This window comes from Oncorhynchus clarkii, chromosome 13, assembly GCF_045791955.1.
Source record: "Oncorhynchus clarkii lewisi isolate Uvic-CL-2024 chromosome 13, UVic_Ocla_1.0, whole genome shotgun sequence".
Taxonomy (NCBI): domain Eukaryota; kingdom Metazoa; phylum Chordata; class Actinopteri; order Salmoniformes; family Salmonidae; genus Oncorhynchus; species Oncorhynchus clarkii.
Genome location: NC_092159.1, coordinates 39386911 through 39409234, shown reverse-complemented (window position 1 = coordinate 39409234; position 22324 = coordinate 39386911). Strand labels below are relative to the sequence as shown.

Genomic DNA, 22324 nt, shown 5'->3' with positions numbered 1-22324 from the left:
TGCAAAATCTAAGCAGTAGGCGCTAAAGTTTGGTTACTTACTACCTGCATTAGAGGTGTAGCTGTGTCCATTTATTTTAAAGACATCTACTGAGGCAGTAAGAGTAGGCAACCTGTTGAATGCCACCCTAAGTAGGCTAGTGCCTGTCTATCAGCCGTGTCGTAGTATGCGCACTGACTTTAACCCTCCCCTTAACAAAGCCAAATTACGATTGGCTTTCATGGCACAGCGTCACTGAGAAAGGCTGGCTCTGCGATCGAGCTAATTTTTGGGACTGTCTATCTACACGCAAACTAACATACAGCGCTTGGCTTGATTACAGCTGCGGTGTATTAGTAGTTCCTTCATACTTTAATGATTCATCTGTCTATTCCTGAGGGTCACAGAATTAACCTGGGGATTTTTTGGGTGCTGAGAAGTTTGCTGTTCTGAAGTTTCATTACAACTTATTTTCCTGTTTATTTAGCTTTCTCTATATATTTTTTTGTCATGAAATTAACTTGAACGTATTGAACAGCTAATATAACTTCTGCCAAGGAAATATATTTTATCTCTCTCCAATCGGACTGCAATAACAATGATGAACAAGAACGGGATGGTGACGAAGATTCACACGAGAATTAGGACCGATCCTTTCACGAGCAATTATGAGTTGCTTGGCAGAGAATTGGGCAGGTAAATCGGATGAAATGTTAAATAAATTACCCTGTCCAGATCATGAAATTATGAGATAGAATAGATGTCAATGCGTGCTACAGTGCGAAATAAACACGAGGGAGGCTTGGGTAAACGCACTGTTAATTCTTTCAAGTGAGGAATTACAAATTTGAAATGTTTGTCATTTTCTCTCTGCACGTGCAAACGGGAGTAAGTGAACAGTTCACCTTGTCGGCCCAATCCGGATGAGTGGCGCTGGCACTGCCATGGAGAACTCTCGATCTGCGCCCATTGAATTGTTTTGTGTGGTTGGCATTTTTTTGTTGTAAGGGAAATCTGTGGGATGTGTTTGTGAGCCCTGATATTTCTTTAAGTATAACCAGCCTGGTCTCAAAGACTAGACGTAACATAGTAAACGTAATTCTGAGACACTTAAACTAGTATATGTTACTTTTGGTATGGTTACTTATGGCAACAAAAAAAGGTTGGTTGGCCAGGCGTATAACGTGAACGTCTAGCATGCGTGTTGGATTCTCATCACAAACAACTTTAGCATTTTAGCTACTTTGCAACGACCTAGCATGTTAGCCAATCCTTCCTCTAACCTTTAACCCTTTAACTTAACTCCTAACGGTGGTGTAAAGTACTTTATTAAGTGCCATATGTTTTTTTTTGTGGTGGTGGGGTGGTGTATCTGTACTCTAGTATTTATATTTTTGACAACTTTTACTTAACTACATTCCTATAGAAAATAATGTACTTTTTACTCCATACATTTCCCCTGACACACAAGTAGTCATTACATTTGAATGCTTAGCAGGACAGGAAAATGGTCCAATTAACACACTTATCAAGAGGTCCTCCCCACTGCCTCTGATCTTGTGGACTCACTAAACACATATGCTTCATTTATAGCCAGGGTACACTCCAGCACTCTATCTGCTAATGACAAATGTAATTATGCCATCTGGGTTGCTTAATAGAAGGAATTTGAAAGGATTTATTTGACCATTTTTTGTTACTTTAGTATATTTAAAACAAAGTACTTTTACTCAAGTAGTATTTTATTGGGTGACTTTCACTTGAGTTTTCTATTAAGTTAGTTTTACTTTTACTCAGGTATGACAAGTGAGTACTTTTCCACCATTGACTCATAACCCTTACTCCTAGCCTAGTGAACATTAGCAGCTAGCTAACGTTAGCAACAACAACAAATTGGAATTCATAAAATATCAAACTTTTTGCAAATTTGTAACATATTGTATGAATTGCAGTTAGTAACATATCATACTAAATGGATGATGGACAGCCACAAATGAATACATACCATATGAAACGTATCATACTAAATGGAGTGGTAGGATTTGCGTACATAATAATGGGAAATTGGTATAAAAAAAAGTTGGTATTACGAGCTCTGTTGAATTATGATAACAGCTAATGCACAATTGCATGGGTAGATCATTCTGAAAGGTGTTCATGACAAAGATGGTGGATAAATTATGATAATTCACTCACACGTTTACCATTGACAAAAATTGTCAGTTCGGTCTACTTAACTGGGTATGTCGCCCATAGACGCACTAGCAGCTGGGTCTGGTCTATTTAGTTGTTCATTTACTTTCATTGAACCAGAAAAAAACAGCGAGTTGGGTGTCTCACTCCCTCTTCTGTCTCTGTTCATGATCTTGTAGATGTTCTTGGGAGTCCACCTGACAACTGCGCAGTCACATATTTTCAGTCACAATAAAGAGCATCATAATTATGCCCCTTGTGGTCTGAGAACTGGTTTTGGTTTGTAGGCTACTTTTTTTCATGGCTGATTTTACACGAGTAAGGAGTTGATAAATGCAATGCTAATTTAACCTTGTTTTTCTATGTGGTGGTTTATTTTGGGGCAGATGGTATGTTGAATGTTACTTAATTCTAAAACGGGACCATTTTTCTGCTCATGATACACATACAGTATCAACACTAGCACAACAAAAATGTCCTTCATTTGGAATTCATCCCAGCCTCGAGCAATGGCATGTCAAATCAAATCCAATTTTATTTGTCACATACACATGGTTAGCAGATGTTAATGCGAGTGTAGCGAAATGCTTGATTCTCCTTCAATTATGGCACTTTCTGTCCCCTATAAACTGAATTGATGTCAGAGGAGAACTTTACCCTAAATCCCTATATCTCCCCTCTTTAACTGCTACTGCTGTGGGGGCCGTCGGTAGAAGGGTGAATATGCGATGCATTTTACCAGCCCCAGAATTATTAGCATGAAATATGCTCTGACCTACATGTGCCATCCCTGAACTCAGTAGCTCCCGATCTCTACCTCCACCAAGGAATCTCTGGCATACACAAGTTAACACAGGAAGAGATGTTTGCTATTATTCTGTTTTTTTTTCCAGGATCCAGACCATGCCTACAGCCTCACCCATGGGTGTTTGTTTGGGTCTGTTACAGTGGGCTATTTCCCTGCCAATCAGCCCTGTTTTGTCCTGGGGGTCAGGGTGCGGGATAACATGTAATTACCATCACCGCCCTGCTCCGGCCCCCTGTTGTTCTCCACAGATCAGCGAGTGTGACGTACCATGCATTTGAACCCAGACACTAACGTGTGCATTCCAAGGGAGTTGAATGGGGAGGTCTCAGATTTTAAACTCCCCAGGTCCAATACACATGGAGAATGTTTTATCTGGAACCTGTTGACTGGGGTTATTGTATCATCTGGACTTGGGTCATCACATTGCTTCTGTCTCGGGTGATATTGTACCAATACCCCATGCAACCGTCCTTTATAACTTCATAGGGAGATGGGGGGGGGGGGGGGGTATTTAATTTATCTCTTTTCTTGATAGTATGCAGTCGGGTGCTAAATAAAGACTCATTCACTTTGCCAGTTGGTAGCAGCCAGATTTCCCTGTCAGACACCATGGGACATCCTGGGCCAGCAGTCAGGACCTGGGGGGGCTGTTTGAGCTCTGAGAGAGCCCAGCGTCCTCTCGGCACTCCTTCTACCCCCATCTCTCTCTCCTCCTCATCCTCCTCCCATTACTTCCTCGCCCCCACAACATCCTGATCTGGCCTCATAAATCCCATTAAGTGCAGGAATGTGAGCTGTGTTGGATGCCAGGAGAGCAACTTGTCAAGATTAGATGGCCAGTAGAAGAGGAGGGATGGACCCCCCCCCCCCCCCCCCCCCCCCCCTCTCCACTATGTGTGAGACATTGTGGCCCCTGCTGGAGCGGATTTCCGCAATAACACCTTTGATGGCTTCTGATATCTGCCCCTGATTGCTTCCCTTCAATGATTCCCCCCCCTCTGTAAATATGCTAACACAAATCAGGCATTTTGATAAAGTAGAAGAGTTTTGACTTTGAGGGCAAGTTACGAGTTGACATGAAAGGTATTGACTTTGAACTGGTTGGAACAGGTCCCTGTTTCTAGGTCAAATGGTTAGCCTAGATTTTCACTAACTAAATATCAGAGGACATCTTCACTATGATTTAGAAGGATGGCAAAGGGGTTGTCATTAACAAAAATGTGTGGGTTTTTGTGTTTGAGGGGAGTTTGTGTGAGCGAGGCAGCTGAAGGCGATCAGCTGTCTGTGCTCTCCCAGACATGAGTCACTCCCCTTATGAGAAACCCCAGGGGGGGAAAACAGTTTCTCAGTTAGATTAGTGCCATCACCACCACAAGTTTCTGGGTTGGTGTCTATGCATACTGAATGAACGTCCTTTTATGGTCCCCTGTTGATTTTGAAGATTGACACACCACATACATGCTGACGTGAAGCTGCATCATGATGGATCTGCAAATCAGGTGTTGGTGTGTTATGCATAATTGCCTTTTCTGTGGGATTTGGGATTTACACAGAACGTTAAAGACAACCTTCAAGCGGCAGACGTGGTTTCTGTCCGAGTGTCTTTTGGAAGCAGCTTCCTGCTCGAGGAGAAGGCTGGCAGTAATGTCCTCTCGTGGGTCAGACATTTTGAATTGAAGCATGTTGAATTTTGTGTTTGCGTCCACATCTAACCCCTGTGCTCTTGTCTCTGGTGTGTTACTACAGACAGTGTGAAAACAGCAGGGTAATGATGGCCTAGTTTAGCAACCTTTGACCTGGTGTCACCATCTTAAAAGGCCTCCTGTTGCTCCTCCGCATCGCCTGGGGTTTCTTTTAATTTCATCGGCAGTTCCCAGCACAGAGGTAGCTGCTCTGAACTTGGGGAATTGGCTAATTAAAGAAGAAAGGCTTTGACTTTGAATGGTTTGGTTCTTTTGATTTGGAACAATGTGCCCTAGCAATCCTCACTAGGGCTGGGAAACCAGTGAGAGTGATGAAAGGGGAAGGAGGAACAGCCCACAGGGAATGGCCTTGTGCCAGCTAACATAGGAAAAGATGTTAGAAAATGACCGGCACCAAGCTGACATTCCCTCTCCATACAGGCACAGCTTTTAATAGCAGAACCGTAGGGATGCCATTATGTCTACCTGTGCAGTTTCTATGAATGGCTACCTTTCACTGCCTGGCTGAGACATCTGACTCCAAAGCAGTGTTTGTCAAGTAACATGGCAGAAATAGTTGTCAGTTGAATCAGGAAAGTGAGGGAAGGCTGAAATTCACTAACAGGGTTGCCAAATGATTTGCTAAGTGACGTTGCGGCGGCCTTTAAATTTTTTTTTACAAATATTTTAAAAAATCCAGGGGTTGGGTGGACTCCGCTGTGGCCTCCTGGACCCCCATCTCCCCTAGTCCAGCCCCAGGGAAGTGGGTGGTCCTAGTGCAGGGGCTGCCATGTTTGCTGGTCATCCTGCACAGGCCTTTGTGTGGCTGTCCGAGGAGATGCAGGGTCTGGGTGGAGGCGTTTGGGAATTCCGTTTGTCCCCTGCCGCTGTAAGAATGGGAAGTGTACAAGGCTCCTTTATCGTCCTGGGATGGTGTTTTGTAGAAGGCTGGACACAGTGGGGTGATTCTACTCATCGGATTTCCTGCCCACACCCGCAGCCTGGCCCGAAACACCTCTGCTGAATCCATCAATGTAATGCAGCAGCAAATGGAATGCTCAGATGGTATTCTAGAATTGTGGTTGTACATTCCTCTTTTTTCTTTTGTCTGGGGGTGGGGCTTGTGGACAGACAACAAGCCCAGCTGTTGGCGCTCCTCTCTTTATGTTGACCTTTAAAGAGTGCTATTAATCTTATCACCCCCCCCCGCGCCTGTCCATACAGCCACTCAGGCCCACTGTCGCTCCTATCTCCTGCCTGTCAAGCCCTCCACTGTGGAAGAGGAGAGAGGGATATCTTACTACACTGATGAGGGAGCCTATCACTTGGTGTTCATCAGTCCTATATTGCATAACAATGGTAGATGACTCTATGTGTATCCCTCTGTTTTGTAATACCACTCAGTCCACCTCTTCATTTCCCTTGGTGGTCTTTCAGTGACCTGTGCAGCCTACCTATTGTAATCTGCTTCGCTGCACTGCAAAAAAAATAAAAATGTTTTGCTTTATTGGTGTCATAATTGTTTGGAACTCTCAGTGCTGTAATTGCTGTTTCTCTCCCATGATTACTCCCTGCAGGTTCATGGCCAGAGTCAATCACATTTACCGATAAGACATTGAAGACAACCAAATCAAACGTGTAAGCCTCCTGTAAATGAAACTGTTAATTGTGTTTCTGATTATTCAACATATCCCTTTCCCCCACTATTTTTCTCTTCCCAGGGGAAAGTTTGCTGTGGTGAAGAAGTGCATTGAGAAGGCGACAGGGAAGGAGCACGCTGCCAAGTTCTTGAGGAAACGTCGGAAGGGCGAGGACTGCCGCATGGACATCCTCAACGAGATCGCTGTTCTGGAGTCAGCCAAGGCTAACCCTTATGTGGTGGCGCTGCATGAGGTCTACGAGACCAACTCTGAGATCATCCTCATCCTCGAGTGGTGAGTGAGCTCGTAATGCATCAAAACGCAAAGACCATGGAAAAACGTGGTGTGCACAGTATGTGCGTGTGTGTTTGGATCTCTGCACCGCCCTTAGTTCATGTCGCCAGTGATGGGAGAAAATGCTGGTGATGGTAATCTAGAAGACCTTTTAAACTCTCCGTACATGTTGATGCTCCACCACAATGCAGCACTGCCAGGAAAAAATGGGATGAAATGATAAGGTTTCTAATGAGGGGGGAAATGAGAAACCATTATGCGCCATTTGCTGAAAGAACTTTCCGTCTCTGCAGGTTTTTCTATTTCTGCGTAGTTTCGAGGGGTTTTGATTTGATGTGGTCGCCTGAGTCAAAATGTATTCTGCTTATATAAAACATGGGATATTTTTGAACGTGATTTTTTTTTGTTTCAAAACCGCATGAGGTCTTGCGTAGACAGGATGTTGAGTGATGTGAATGTCAGAGCGTTGGGTTTCTTGAGAAATGGTAGATTACATCTCTCCAGTCTAACCCTCACACGCCAACTTCCTGTATTTTTGCTGTCTTTCTTCTGAGGATGCAGCTGCGTGTCACTCAAGAGTTTGTCACCTTTAAAAACAGCTGCGTGTGCACGCACACCAAACACGCGCAGGCCTCCTTGAACCTTGTAACCTTATAAGGAAATGATAACTCCCCTGTGGTTGGTCGCTGTGCTCATAGCCACATCCCCGATTCTTGTTACCTTGTCAGACTGATTGTCAGTGTTCCTGTAAACAGACGGACGAAGATGGGCCAAAGGACTCGATCTAGAAGATTCTTGAGAATAAGTATTTGTCACGTGATACATTTTTAAGGAAAGCTAGCATCAGTCAAATTATTTCATCATGCTTTTTACCAGCCCCAAATAGTGGCTCTGCTTCCTCCTTTCACACTGGGGGGTGTGTGTGTGTGTGTGTGTGTGTGCTTGATCTTGGACCCCAGTGTGAAAAGAGGAAGCAGAGCCACTAATTCATTCCTTCAGTGGGTCAGCTCTGCAGGGGTAGGCACTGGTCCATAGCCCTGCACTAGCTGCCAGATAACTTTGCGCTTCCTTGTGCTGTCGTCCTTTGTCTATCTGAAAGTTTGAGAGATTCTTCTAGGCCTATGTTCATCCAAATCCCAATGTAGGTTATGGTTCCTAGTGAAATCCCCTACTAACTTGTCAATCTGCAGCCATTGAGATGCTGTTGCAGCCTGTATGACTGTGAACTTTTTAACTCTGTTAAAGGGCTCTCTGACCTCAGCGTGGGCTAGCTTTGCTGCAAACCAGAGAATAATGTTCCATTTCCTGTGGGTTTACATAGAAGCCGTTAGTGACGCTCCCAAAAGTAGCACACACACAAAGTAGCATACTCATACTCACACATTGGCACACATTGGTCTGCACATAGCCACAACCACATCCCCACGCAACTTATGAGAAATGGAAATGATAAACTACATTTTTCTCATCAGTAAGTTTTTAAAACCAGTCTGCGCGAGCACCACAAACGCCACACATAACAACTAGTCTAAACGAAAATGCCACTTTTTAATGAGAAATTAACCTGTATCATCTCTGCTTGGAACGCATTCTGACGGTTTAATCATAATGGTTTTCCGTACTCGAGGCATAGTCCATGGCCTGCTTCTGATGGTGGTGAATAGTTGCATGAAATTAATTTCTTCAATGGTTCTCCAACAAACCTTCGCTTGTCATCTGTGTGTTCCCAACTCTCTACATGTCTTGTCAAGGAAAACCCATGGTGTTACCAGAGATTAAACAACCCTCTAGGATGAGACCAAACATCTTATATTTTTGTCATATTGACAAATACAGTATTGTGCGGGCCTCCCAGGTGGCACAGTGGTCTAGGGCACTGCATCGTAGTGCTAGCTGTGCCACCAGAGACTCTAGGTTCGCGCCCAGGCTCTGTTGCAGCCGGCCGCGACCGTGAGGTCCATGGGGTGACGTACAATTGGCCTAGTGTCGTCCGGGTTAGGGAGGTTTTGGCCGGTAGGGATATCCTTGTCTCATCGCGCACTAGCGACTCCTGTGGCGGGCCGGGTGCAGTACACGCTAACCAAGGTTGCCAGGTGCACGGTGTGTCCTCTGACACATTGGTGCGGCTGGCTTCCGGGTTGGATGCGCGCTGTGTTAAGAAGCAGTGCGGCTTGTGTTTCGGGGGACGCATGGCTTTTCTCCCGAGCCCGTACGGGAGTTGTGACGATGAGACAAGATAGTAACTACTAACAATTGGATACCACGAAAAGGGGGTAAACATTTTTTTTTTTTTAAATACAGTATTGTGCAGGTGCATTTCTAGAGGTCTACATTATATGTGGGAAAATTAGCTCTAAGGTTTGGTCCAACCCTCAGTCACTACATATTTGTTTATCATCTGGCAAACAATACAAGATACAAGTGTTGTGAATACTGTACTCAGCTGTTTCACCTCGGAGGCCTTGAACTCATGACACTGCTGTAAACTGAGGTAACTTCAGATAAGAGGAACTCAAAATCATAACCAATTACAGGCAATCGGATAGTCTTGGGAATGGCAGTCCGGTCCACAGATTGCCCGGCCAATCATAACCCTAGAGCAGCTTTAAAGCTTTACACGGGTATGTTTATGAAAATGTATCACTTTGACTCACTCCAGCTTGATCTTTCAGCGCTGATGGAATCATTCCTGAGGTAATTTTTTTCTACAACAGTTTTTCAGCCCCTCTAATTGGGAAAGAGGGTGGTGTTTTCATCTTCCTCTGTCCTCTTAATTCTGCTTTCATCCTGAAGTGTAAAGGTATCTGATGTTTTTCCGCGGGTATTGAGACATCTTACATTGAAACCCTCCCCTCCAGTCCATGTCAGCCATTTTATCTTTGTCATTTTATCTTTCAAATGTATGCAGTCAATGGATTATGTAAGAGTCTTTGATACACATCTCCACTGTCTGGTATGGGATGGCTTTCATTTAAAACTGCAATAACGTCTTCAGAAGATCTTTTTAGGAACTAGTAAAAGTGTTTTTGAGGATGAGGGCGGTCTAATTAATTGTATTCCAATTTTCGAAATTCTCTTCATTCTAGTAAGGTTTGACACATCAAGTCTCCTGTAACGGAGGATGAGTTGTCACAGCATAATCCCATCTAAATGATGACAACTCTGAAACCAGAGTCTATGTACTGTACTGACAATGCAGTCAACACACAGGCCTTGTGAGAAGTGATCAGTAGTAGGCTTTGAGCTTCTCTCTCTGTTTGGTAGCTGGCCAGCAAGAGCATAATGCCTATTCCTGGAGATCTTAAGTGCAGACTAACCAATATCGTTCTCCTCTCATTGAGAACTCATGGCTCATCTGTCTTCAGCTCGTTCTCAAGTAGCTCTTTGCCTGCCCTCTGCCCAATCCTGATGTTCTGCGGGTGACGGCTACTGTGAGGCTCTTTGATGGGACTCTGTGCTGTTCTTCTGTCTTAAGTGGATGGGAAACCATTCCATGTCTGCTGACTGACAGTGGGGAGACTGGTCCACTGAGGCATAGAGGGAGAAATGAGACCATACATCATGTTTGTATGTCCTCAGTCCATGTCATTTCTACAGGATGTCTCTTGTTCGTACTTTGTTTATTGAAGTATTTTGGAGGGTACCTTTGTTTCCGCCTATTGGTAATTAGTTCAAACGGGGGGAAAAAAGGGGTGGGATAATTAGACCTATTTGAGTCAATTGTATTAAATTGAGACCCAGCACATGGAACAGATGAACAATGAGTGGCACGATCAGTTAGCTTAAAAAAAAATAAAAAATATCATGCAGTTGTCAGCAAGCATAAATCAAAGCCATGCTTCCAACGACACACTGATGTGTCTCATTTCCTCTCTACCCCCCCAAAACTGGTAAACTAGGCCTGCTATGCACATTTGGTATACATGGGTACTGTAGGGACTTGGGAGGGGGGGGGTCAGAAGAGACGGACAGCAATAAATGTGTGGAGCCCCAAACGAAAGGGGGATTTATATGGCCCAATGATGGATATCCAGAAAAACAGAACCTGATATTTCTGCAGCGGAGGACAGTAAAGGTGAAGGTGCGAGGCTACCCAGGGATTAGATGGTGTGGTTATGTAACAGTTATGCCCGGGCCATGGTCGCAGATTTCCTCTCCAGATAAAAACCATGTGTGCTGACTAAATCCCCCCACACGCGGCTGTGCTATTTGGCAAGCGTCCTCTCTCTAGGCTTTTCATCTGCTTTGGAGAAGCATCCAACACAAATGTGCCGTGTCCCAGACGGCATTGCTTACCACTGTTACACGAGGATTGACAAACCAGGATTTTGCCTTAACAAAACTGAGAAGTCGCCATTTTAGTTTGGTAATTAGCCTTTCTATTTTCTAAGTGGAGCCAAACTATGGGTTCGTTTCAGTGTGCTTCTTACGTCTTAGGGAACTATTTTATTATACGACAGGGATCTCGAGTTTGATAGAGTTGAAATTCTTTCCCCTTCGTTTTTTGTTTGTGACTTAACTGATCTGGAATTTGTGTGTAACTCTGGAAAGTCTTATCCGGGACTGGCACTGACTGATATGGGTCCTCGTATCTCGAGTCCGCTGAGGTCAGGGAGGCACCATTTTTCTTCTGATTTCCGTGTCGGGAACGTCAGAGTGCCACAGACAGGGGTCACATGCTTTGTGTGTGGATGTGGAGCACTGACCCTGTTCCCAAGCCCAAAGTACAAGAACCACCGGGCCAGTGGCGTAACTTTAAAAAATAAAAAATCACGGGCCAGGGCTCGCCACACTTCACTGTGTGATATAACGGGACAGGGGTGTGGCTGGCATTGTCGTCATGTTTTGATTTGATAGTGGTACAAATGCAGTGATTTACAATGTATACAGTTTATACTGTTCATGAGTGCAAATGCTTTACAATGCATCATCAGCAATCAATTACAGCAGCCCATGTAACAAAGGTAAAGATATAATTAACATGTACTGTTTGTTGTTCGTCTCATCACCATGGGTCTATTTTGATCCTCCATTTGCCTCTGTGTTTTCCAGTGCTGCCGGTGGAGAGATCTTCAACCAGTGTGTTGCGGAGAACGACGAGGCCTTCACAGAGAAGGATGTGATCAGGTTGGCCAGACAGATCCTCACCGGCGTGGCCTGTCTGCACCGCAACAACGTGGTCCACTTGGACCTGAAGGTCAGTAGAAAGCGCATCTCGTCACCCAGAACCAAATCGGCTACTAGTTACGGCTGTCAAAGCGAGAGACTTGTTTATTGTTTTTTTAACACACAAAAAAAACAGGGCATCCCTGGAATGGGTGACTGTTTCTCAACTGCCATATTGCTCCCCTTAAGCAATGATAACCCCTTAATGTGGCAGAGCAATAACTCTCCCTGTACATGGGACTTGTCTAGCAAATCAAGACACCCATCTGAGTTACTCTGTTAGCTTTTAACTGTTTTTATGTGAATGCTGCATAGTTTTCGTCCCCGGAGTTCCCGCTCTTACAAATGAACCCTGTCAGGGTCTGGTTTCTCTCTCTAGAACTTATTTTGTAAAATACTGCAGGGTTGTGACACAGAACAAAAGCTGTACGTCTTGTAGGTTTGTTTTGTCTGCCCAGTGATGTCAAAAACATTTGTGTTGTTGATAATGATGAATAAAAAAAAACACTGTTTTGGAGTATGTTAGAACTTGGCAGGCAGGTTTATATATATATATATATATATATATATATATATATATATATATATATATATATATATATATATATATATATATATATATATATATATATATATATATATATATATATATATATATATATATATATATATATATATATATATATATATATGAAGAAACCCTCCTCTGTTCCAGAGGGGTTTATGAGCAGGGTTTTTGAATGAGGGGGACTGTCCCCAGACTAGATTTTATTGGCTCCCATTTTCTTTTTCTCCTCCCCCAGTGATAGACAGTATTAAATCTATTCCTGGTGAAATGTCGCTGGCAGGCTCTGGTCTGTGTCTCTTGCTCCTTCATTTATCCTAGCTTTTTAAAATGCATAGTTAAATAAAAAGGTCAAATACAAGTCGGTTAAGAACAAGTTATTTACAATGACGGCTACCCCGCCAAATCCTCCCCTTACCCGGACGACGCTGGGCCAATTGTGCGCCACCCTATGGGACTCCCGATTTCTAGCTGGTTGTGATACAGCCCAGGATCGAACCTGGGTCTGTAGTGATGGCCTTAGACCACTGCACCACTTGGTCCTCCAAGATGTCCTGGCCGGAGGCCCCAGGCCAGGAATCTAGCCAGTATGACCCAGAGGTTAAGCATCATACATGATATAGGAGCCATCTAATCTGATAGGCCCTCCAAGACATCCCACCTTTCCTTGGAATCATCTAATATGCTAAGGGGATGAACCTGGTTTAGTGATATTGATGTCACCAAATTGAATCCCTCTGGGGCTGTACACTCTGGGTTTGGCTTATTCATGTAGAGGTAGATTAGACTCTTTAATGGGAGGCCTTGAGTCTCGATGACTACTCTACTGATTCACAATCTATCAAGCATGGTATGTGATCTCTGTCAATTCACTTACCACGCACTCTTTGGATTTGGTCTCATCTGTCTTATCTCGGTCTCTCCCCTCAGCCCCAGAACATCCTGCTGACCAGTGCCATCCCACTGGGTGATATCCGCATCGTGGACTTTGGCCTGTCCAGACGCATGGACAATGTGACAGAAGTCCGAGAGATCCTGGGCACCCCGGAGTATGTGGGTGAGTCCTGGCTTCTGCAGTCGGTCTATATCAATAAGGAAGATGGATAAGCAATTAACTTCAGTACTGTAAAAATGTTTATCAGGACTAATTGGCGTTGTCTATGCTATTCCAGCTCCAGAGATCCTGAACTATGAACCCATCAGCATAGCGACAGACATGTGGTGAGTATGAGCTAAAGAGACGGCGTCAAGCAGATGTCAGCTAGTGTTCTCAATACATATCGGTTTTTCCAGAAGCCATAAAATATTGATCACCAGCCAGCTCCACAGTGGAAATCTGAGAAAAATACTCATGTCTTGTAGTCTGACACCGTTCCCTCCTCATCTCTCAGGTCCATAGGGGTCCTGACCTACGTCATGCTGACGGGCGAGTCTCCGTTCCTGGGGGACAACAAGCAGGAGACCTTCCTGAACATCTCCCAGATCAACGTGGACTACTCCCAGGATGCCTTCGAGGGCGTCTCCTCCCTCGCCATTGACTTCATCAAGACCCTGCTGCTCAAAAACCCCAGGTGAGGAACAGGATAGGGTCAAGAATCAACACTCAATTAGTTCAGTGCCACAGCCCGACAGATGGATGTCCTCCCACATGTCCCATATTGAGTTCAACGCTAATTAACACGTGAGCGATGTCATTCATACTGCTGCTTGCAGCACAGCCTCGTTAAGTCTCCCGATGCGTGGTAACGTATATGAACAGTTTTAATATAAGGATACTGGTCCTTGTTACGTTTCGTCTATTAACACGTTCTGTGTCACCACTGTCGCTATTTGGCCAAGTGTTCCAGCACAGAAGGGCTACATACTGTATGTCACCATCACGTCTCAATGACAAACAGCAGTAGTCGATCGCTGTGATCCAGGGCCGTGATCTTCACTCAATGTAATTTAATTGCTGTAGATTATCGGCGGCATTAAAAAAAAAAGTGTGTGTCTGAGTAATCCCAAAGAGGGGAAAAGACTGGGATGAAAAAGTGGGCTTTGGTGGTTTTTCAAACAGACTGTCAGGGAAAGAAGAGTGTCTGGGGGAAGGGGAGGGACAGGAAGTTGTATAACTGCATATTTGTCCCCTTTTTTACCATTGGCTTTCCTTTTACATATATTCACCTTAGCTATTTCAGTTTTACTTTCAAAACGGATGAACAGAAGCTTTAATTAAAGTCCTTGCTGCCTAGACATTGATTGATTTTGAGTTCTGACACGCATCCTCTCTCTGTGTCCACAGGAAGAGAGCCACTGCAGCAGAGTGCCTTAACCACCCCTGGCTGAATGGACCAGCTGACCTTTACACCCAGCTCCACGCCAGCTCTCTACCCTCATTGGACGAGCCTGAGACCAGCCAATCAGAGTCTGAGCCTGAGAGCCCGGCACCCTCCCCAGAGCTGGAGAGCATGGGTTCGTACCTGATATGCCCCGGTCAGGTAGACCTGAAGACAGGCCGCAATGCCTTTTCCTTCACTTCTGAGCCCTTCCCCGCACTGCCAGAGATCCAACAGGAGCTCATCTGCTGAGGAAGGGCTCCACTAGACACTGTGTGTAGTGACTGACTGGACTGCTGTCACGGAATGGACACTGTCTGGAAGCCAGTGAGACTTGGTCTGGTCCTACGCAGGGCTTCCAGCTCTGTTTTGACTCTGTATGTGTGCTGCTGCTACTGCTGCGATGGATGTGTGATATCTGTCTGAGCTCAGCTGACCGTGTGCAGTAAATCCATGCGTGTTTGATGCATGTTACCCTGTGCTGATTAGTGTGCTGATGCGTGGCGTCTGGTAATGAGCCACACTGACACACTTTTAATGCATGTGTAGCGAGGGTACTGTAACTGTATGAGTGCTGTGAATGGAAGGAGTGGGCCAGTTCTTTGTGCTCGGCTATGAAGACTAGAACAGTGGGACTGACTTCATCCATCACTTGGTCTGGTCTGCACTCTGTGAGTCCTACTTTGTCCCAGGCTGGGTTGATCCCACGTTGGCCCTCAACTTGGCTCTCACCTTGGCCCTCAACCTGGCTCTCACCTTGGCTGCCCTTCACGTTCCACTCCCTAACTGACCTTTGAACCTGTACTTCTCCTCTCCTTTGTGAGGATGTAACTGCTCACCCTGAGAGGAAATGACGTTGGCCAACAGGAAGTTGGAACCACTTTGCTTTTGTTGAGGTCTGAGCCTTAAATGCCTTTCATGATGATGTTGATTATGAAGGATGCCTATGTGGTTAGATAGATGTCCCTAGATGAGATGCTGCCTACGCAGCAAAGTAAACCCAACTGACGGACTGTGTTCGGGGAGTGCCCTCACAGAAACCAGTCAGAAGGGTTAAATAGTCCTCTCTGATTTTGTTTGTGTTCATATGACCACTTCAGGCCCCCAAAACATAGAAAGCCATCTCAATCACCAATCTAATTAAATCACATCCTTTGTTTAGTGGTAAGGACAATCTTGATGTCAATTTAAAGCACTTTTTTATTTTAAGAATGAACTACACAAATGGTCAGAAAGTAATAACCAAAGTCTTGATGAAATGGCTCAAAAAGCACAGTTTAGTTAAGACACAAATGTACATGGCCACTTCCCACCATCTATTGTTAATATATTTGCATCACTCGTTTCCACCAAGTGCCATATAGTTCACCTGTTGTGTTTCTGTTTATTCTTGTGAGAATTTTTTTTGCTATTGTTGCACAATTTCCATGTACTCATGTTTGAAATATCAGTTTGCCATGTTGGATATGTCACAATATATTTCCCTTTCTTCAGGCTTTGTGAACCGATGTCTTTTTGAAGAGGAAGTGACTAGGATTCAATGATTTGCAACCAATTGAAAGGCTTTGAAGAAAGCTCGTTTTGGATATGTGGTGTTTGAGTGAAGATCACTTACTCTTGAGGGCTTCTCAAAAAGTACTGAAGTGTATATTGTTTGATAGTGTAAGAATAATCTGTAAAATATTTTAATATCCATAATGTATGAACATTTTAATAATTATTGTATGCCTCCTTTCTTGTTTTTGTTTATTTTTATCTTGACTCTGTACTTATGACTTTCATTCCTGGTTACTGCTCATGGAATTTCAGGCAGGTTTGCACTTGTGTCCAGGTGGACGTTACATTGAAATGAATAAATGTTGATGGCATGCCTCGCAAAAATTTATCGAAGAACAATAAATGTACATTTTGTATTAAACTATTCATCTTGATGAATTGACTTCATTGTGTGGTCTGTTTTAAGGCATGGAACAACCCCTGCTTGTCTTGTTCCCTCAAACCACAATGCTTTAGTCTGGTCAGAATGTAGTTCCTTGTACAAAGGACCGGGGAACTATTGTGACCCAATTTAACATTTATTCTCCTCTTGTGTGCTGAAATATTATGGTCTCTTCACTTGGAAAAACATTCCTCAAACTACAGTATCTTTAGTTTACACTTAAGACCATTTCCCAAGTGTCTGTCTTTCCTGTTTTTGGTACTTTTGGGGAAACAAGTTAAATGTAGCAAGAAGAACTGATGGATTTCCAGAAATATCTAGCCAGACTTCACAGGAAATACCAGTCACTTGAAAAGGGACATGCTGTGATGCTTTCTTCACTGGTGTGTACACACATACTAGTTCTCCCTTGTTTACTTGCAGCAGGTTGAACAATGTCCCTGCGTGCCAATGTTCTGGAATCTTGCTTTAATGTGCTCTTCCGCTGAGGGTCGGCACTGGGCCCAGTCCAGCTAGCTCCACTCAGGCTGTGTTGAGCTCTGGACAGACGGGCCCTGCCTGGAGTGACCGTTTCCCTTGAATATCCTGCTCCTTTGACCTTCGGAATGCAAGAAATGTTAGTAACTTTCCCTCTCCCTTTATTCACCCTTGTTAATATAGCCTTTGTTTTCTCAGCAGGAGTGGCTCTGTTTTGCACCGTGGCTATATTTTCACACCTACCAACCCCATACACACATTCACGCCCTCGGCACGCGCACATTATGCAAAACATGACAGAGATAGGCTATGACTATGTGGCTGCGTTTCTCACCGTTGCGGGAACATTTTGTCCCGATATCTGGAAGACAGCCATTGTGAGGATATATTTTTAAAATTAATTCAGGTGTAGTTCTATCAAGACCAAAGCCTTCACGGAAGAACTACAGCTCAAAACCACAGGACCAATACAAATGGAAAGAACAAAGAGAAGCTTCCATAGACACGAAGATAACCTGCTCTCAGGAGGAGATGCAAAGGCTTTGGTGTACAGAGGTTTTCCTTCGGTTTATCAGTCCTGGCCATATCAAATTGATTCAATGATCTGTTACAGCATCTAACTCCTCTCCATTGACCTTCGCCCTCACATCTCCAGCCATGATGTTAGCAGTACTCTATGTGTGAACTGTGTTGCTGATGTACAAAACAAAATGTGGCCGTTCTGTTTGAAAATGTCAGACATCTGGATTCTAAATTGTTCCTGCTTAAAGCAGCCAGCGAGCTTTTTGTTCCCTGGTAACCAAGCGTCCTAAAAGAGCAGAAGTTGTCACAACCTTGATCCCCGTGTTGAAAATGTAACAGGGAATCAGAAAAACAGAACGTGTGGAAGAGGAGGAATCTTTTGTCTTCCCATATAGACTCCATTGACTGAACTCAACATCACCAGTTACAAAACCAAGATTGACCATGTTTGACAACCGGTTGGAATTAGGGATATGGATCACTGCTCATTTGAATTGTTTGAGCATAGGGCAAATAGAATGTTGGACCTTGTTTCCATAAGATCATATTGATATGAAGTCACGAAAGATCTTCCTTATGAGATTAGTGTGAAGGCTGTTTGTATGAAAGACCAAGCCAACACACGGCCTTACCGTGCTCTATTTCAATACTTAAGGACATTTAGCAGCTGACACCAGGGACTTTTCTTTTATACCCCTGCCTACTTCTTTTTTTCTCTCACTTTTCTCTCTTTTTGTGTCTTTATCCGTCATGTTTCTCTGGTGCTCTTTCATCTTTCGTTCGCCCCGTTCTCTTCCATCTCTAGATCTCTGTCAGTCTTTCAGCTTTCCTAGAAGCTGCTCCCTCACACCTTACAAAATGGGGAAATTATTGGATGCTTATGTTCCTGATTCAAGTTTCATTATGGTGTGATCATGTGGATGTCTGAGTAGTCAAGGGGGGGGATCACAAAACAATCCCTGCTCAATCTCAATCCCTGGGCTTGGGGGGGGGGGGGGGGGGGGGTTGGAGGCTGGGCTGCCTTAGGATACTCCCTCTCTCCACCCCACCCCCTTTACTCTCCTCTCTCTCAGGACCTGCTCACCTTTTAAATATCAGAACTTATTTCAGTTTGACAAGCTTTGCATGTGAACAATTATTAAGGCATTGTTAATAATAGATTCCAGTGAACAAGCCTGTCAATCTATCAACCCCTCGTCACATCACAGGGCATTCCATTCCCCAGGCCCAGGCAAATGATCCAACTGCGTTCCAGCAAATGACTCTAGTTGCCCTCTAGTAGTGCACGTCTAGCCTACAACATTGACAGTTCATTGACATACCAATTCATCTGGTATGTGCCTGTTTGTCTGGCCCTCTCCAATGACTTTACTTGTTGTGTTACATTCCAGCATTGACCTCAAGTATCTCATGTCATCAAGTGCAGTTCACAGGAGACTGAGAGAAGACTCAATGAGAAAAGACCCAGAGGTTCATATCTTTGCGTTTCATGGCCAGTAGTGTTTCCTATTGATAACAAGACCAACCATGGCACATGCAAATACTGTTCCTCTTACTGTGTAGTGACGTTCTGCTTGTGTCCTCTATAGATATCAACTAAGACAAAATGAAGAGACAATTGTTGTCACAAGTAAGTCACGCTTTGAAGAGAGAAAAAAATGAAATGTTCAGAGAGCACAAAGCCATATCCTAACCACGGGTAATATGTTTCTCATGGCGAGGCATTCTCAGCCAAGACATTTGACTGCCTTTGGTTAAGCTATTTATTTTTTTCCCTGGAAAAATCTTAAGAACACAAAAGCATTTTAAACAAAAATAACTGAACCACTGTATCAGCAAAACATTTACATAATGTACTGACAAATCATATTAAAAAAATAATCACTCTAAAATGGTTAAATATCACCCCCCCACTGGTCAGATGGCTGATGTCTGTTTTTTCTCCGTCTGTGGCAACTGTATCCTGCCACAACATGGAAGAGGCAGGCAGCATTGACAAAAATGATATTATTGAACTTGGTGATGCTCAACTCAGGGTGAACCTCTCAACTTCAACTCAAGACCTTTGAAAAGGCCCCAATCAAAACAAGAGGCACAGCTAAGCCAGTCCTTATAGGGTTCATTTTCTGTGTGGTGGGTAAGATCACGGACAGCAATAAAAATCCTGCCAAATACAGTTGTTTGGACTGGAGTACTGTACATGCACGCACGCACGCACACACACACACACACACACACAGAGAGTGAACTCTGTGGGCTCATTGTGACTCTACTAGCACGTAAGGGAGTCCAGTGTTTCAGAGTGAGGGGGAACAGAACTGAATCTGGTGGTCTGGATCATTCAGAGCTCTTAGGCATTTCCATCCCAATCACAACATGTACACTGTTCACTTCAGCTCTGGGGTTCTGGGGTCGGGGAACAGTCAAGTACACAACACGCTCTCTAGCTGCTATAGGCTGATACGGTTGGTCTTTCCCTCCTCTCCTCGGCTTATCTCATGCTCCAACTGTCTTTCTCAATACCTCTCTACCCTGTGACTTCTTCTACTCTGCCACGCTTGTAGTTGTCAAAGAGGAAGGGAACAATAATACTCTGGCCTCCTGGATTTAATTGCAAGCTATGACTTGCGATTCTTCAGTGACGCGACATAACTGCCACTTGGTGTGCCCATGTGAGTTGAGGATCAAAGGCTATTTACCATGATGGTTTCAGCTGGTGGCTGGCATGGGCTGTTTTTGGTTCTGGTTTGGTGACATAACTGTCATTTTGTGTGTGTGTGTGTAAAGGAGAATGGTGACAACGTTGTGCTGTGCGATGATATGATAGCCATGGCAGCTGGTATTACTGGTTCTGTTCTGGCGGGTGTGTTGATGAGGAGGCGGCAGGGATGAGGAGGCAGGGAAACCAATACAACCAATACCAATACATTTACATTTGAGTTTAGGACCAGCTGATTTATCAGGATACAATGGAAGAACTAAGAATACTTTCAAAGGTTGCTCGGGGGAGCACAGGACACTTTAATTAGAAGAAAGCCTGTCATCGTTTAATTTGTGTGTCTGCAGCTATTTCCTCCTCCACTCCTCCTCCTTCCCTCCTTGGTGTGATGTAACTCACTCCCACAGAGGTGTGTTTGTGTATGCGTGTGTAATGCCGTCATTAGAGTCAGATGTTCATATTGTGAGAAACTTCCTGATGTAATCGGCCATATCGCTGTGCACAACAAACCCCGCTGAAAACAATGGAGAGGCCAGACAGGTCGTGGACAAGTGTTTCTGTAACAATGTTATCAGCGCTCTTAGCAGTAATAACACTATCGCGAGGAAAAGCCCCTAGCCCTCAGAATAGTGGGTTTCTCTGTCCCGGCCTCACCTGGGCGTTTAACATACCTAATGTACCTGTCACTCAAGTGTCTAACGCATCTGTCTCTCTGACTCTACCTTCTTACACCATCCGTCAGCTGTGCCAATTTAAGTTTAAGGAGTTTTTCTTTAACCTGTCTCGGGATAAACTGACAGATGGTACATCATTTAAGCTTAAGCGGTAGCTACCGCTACCGCTGTGGGGAAAGAGAGGGGCCTTCAGAGGAATGTCAAGAGGTAACAAGTCCTACAACTCCCAGGACAAATGGTCTCGTCTTTCCTCCTCTGTTATTAAATAGCAAACAAACAGGAGAGACTGGATTTTTTTTCAATCAAAGTTGATTTCTGTCTTTAAGTCAGATGTATTACTTGAAGGATACATCCTCTGAGACGGGGGTCAGTCATCCTGGTCAAAATGGGTAACATGCTATGGTTAGGCCTTGTTCCACAGTCGGGGTCATTAATGATCCTCTAATTCACGGATCATTTTACTCCCGTTACTGAGTAATGGCTGTGGTTTATAGCGGCGCCTTGGATTAAAGCTAGAATAGGATTTCTCCATCGTTTCAACTCAGACAGTAGAAGCAGATGCACATTGGAATAACTCAACAATAACTGGGGCCAGAAATGATTGGATACGTGTGCTGCCAGTTTGTCACCTCTAAGAACCTTGTGGTTGGCTGAGCACTGGCGTTGTCACATCCAAGGTTCACTGGCCATTGGGAGGGGAAAAAAATGTGCCAACCTAAAGAAAAGCATATGATCAATCGAATTCCGAGTCACACATTGTGGTAAACGGGAACAAAAAAAGCTTCCGTAAGCCTGTCAAGAGGATGTTAAAGGGGTGTTCGAATCAGGCTAATGAGTTCAGCAAGGTACAATGTTCAAATTCCATGCTGGAGTACACTGCCGTCCCTATAGACCTGTGTACTGTACACACAGGCCACACACAGACAGGCAGTGTACAGTACACACTAATGATTAAAAATAGACTATGCAAATACTGTTATTCATCAAATTACTGTCAATGGATAAGGATTGGGCTTTGAAATAGGTATCACACACACCCCCCCCCCCCCCCCCACCACCACAGAGCTGTGACTGTGCACATATTTGTACCTAATTGATTAATATCACCTCTTGAGCAGGTAAGTCTCTATATCTTACTGTACCTGGATCAGTGGATGTGAAGAGATGAGAATCGGAGCCAGTTCAATTACAACAGCTGTAAAATCATATTTTGACCCAGGAGAAATCTCTTGTAACCATACTAGAAAAAGAACATTCCAAAGGAGATTAATTGTGGTCAGCTAAAGAACACTATATTTTAATTAGGTAAAGGAGAAAAACAAACTCATTCTTACTTTCTGCTTTGAAA

At 44.1% G+C, this 22324-nt stretch overlaps 1 protein-coding gene across 2 annotated transcripts; it reads left to right on the top strand.

The window, feature by feature from the left end:
* Nucleotides 1-258: 258 nt before the first annotated feature.
* On the top strand, nt 259-16584 carry LOC139364681 (serine/threonine kinase 17a like). Of its 2 annotated transcripts, none has more exons than XM_071101627.1 (7): nt 259-675; nt 6384-6596; nt 11649-11793; nt 13258-13384; nt 13500-13548; nt 13719-13898; nt 14612-16584. In XM_071101627.1, exons 1-7 carry the CDS (start codon nt 578-580, stop codon nt 14895-14897), a joined length of 1098 nt encoding a protein of 365 aa, XP_070957728.1. In that variant the 5' UTR covers nt 259-577; the 3' UTR covers nt 14898-16584. The 2 variants fall into 2 exon arrangements, with proteins under 2 accessions (XP_070957728.1, XP_070957729.1); XM_071101628.1 differs by having other exon boundaries at nt 311-675; nt 6240-6596; nt 14612-16580.
* Nucleotides 16585-22324: the final 5740 nt, after the last annotated feature.

Coding starts and splice junctions, on each gene's coding strand:
- LOC139364681 (XM_071101627.1), top strand. CDS start 578: ATGATGAACAAGAACGGGATGGTGACGAAGATTCACACGAGAATTAGG. Junction 13,385..13,499: donor GGGCACCCCGGAGTATGTGG/GTGAGTCCTGGC, acceptor ATGCTATTCCAG/CTCCAGAGATCCTGAACTAT. Junction 13,549..13,718: donor AGCATAGCGACAGACATGTG/GTGAGTATGAGC, acceptor CTCATCTCTCAG/GTCCATAGGGGTCCTGACCT.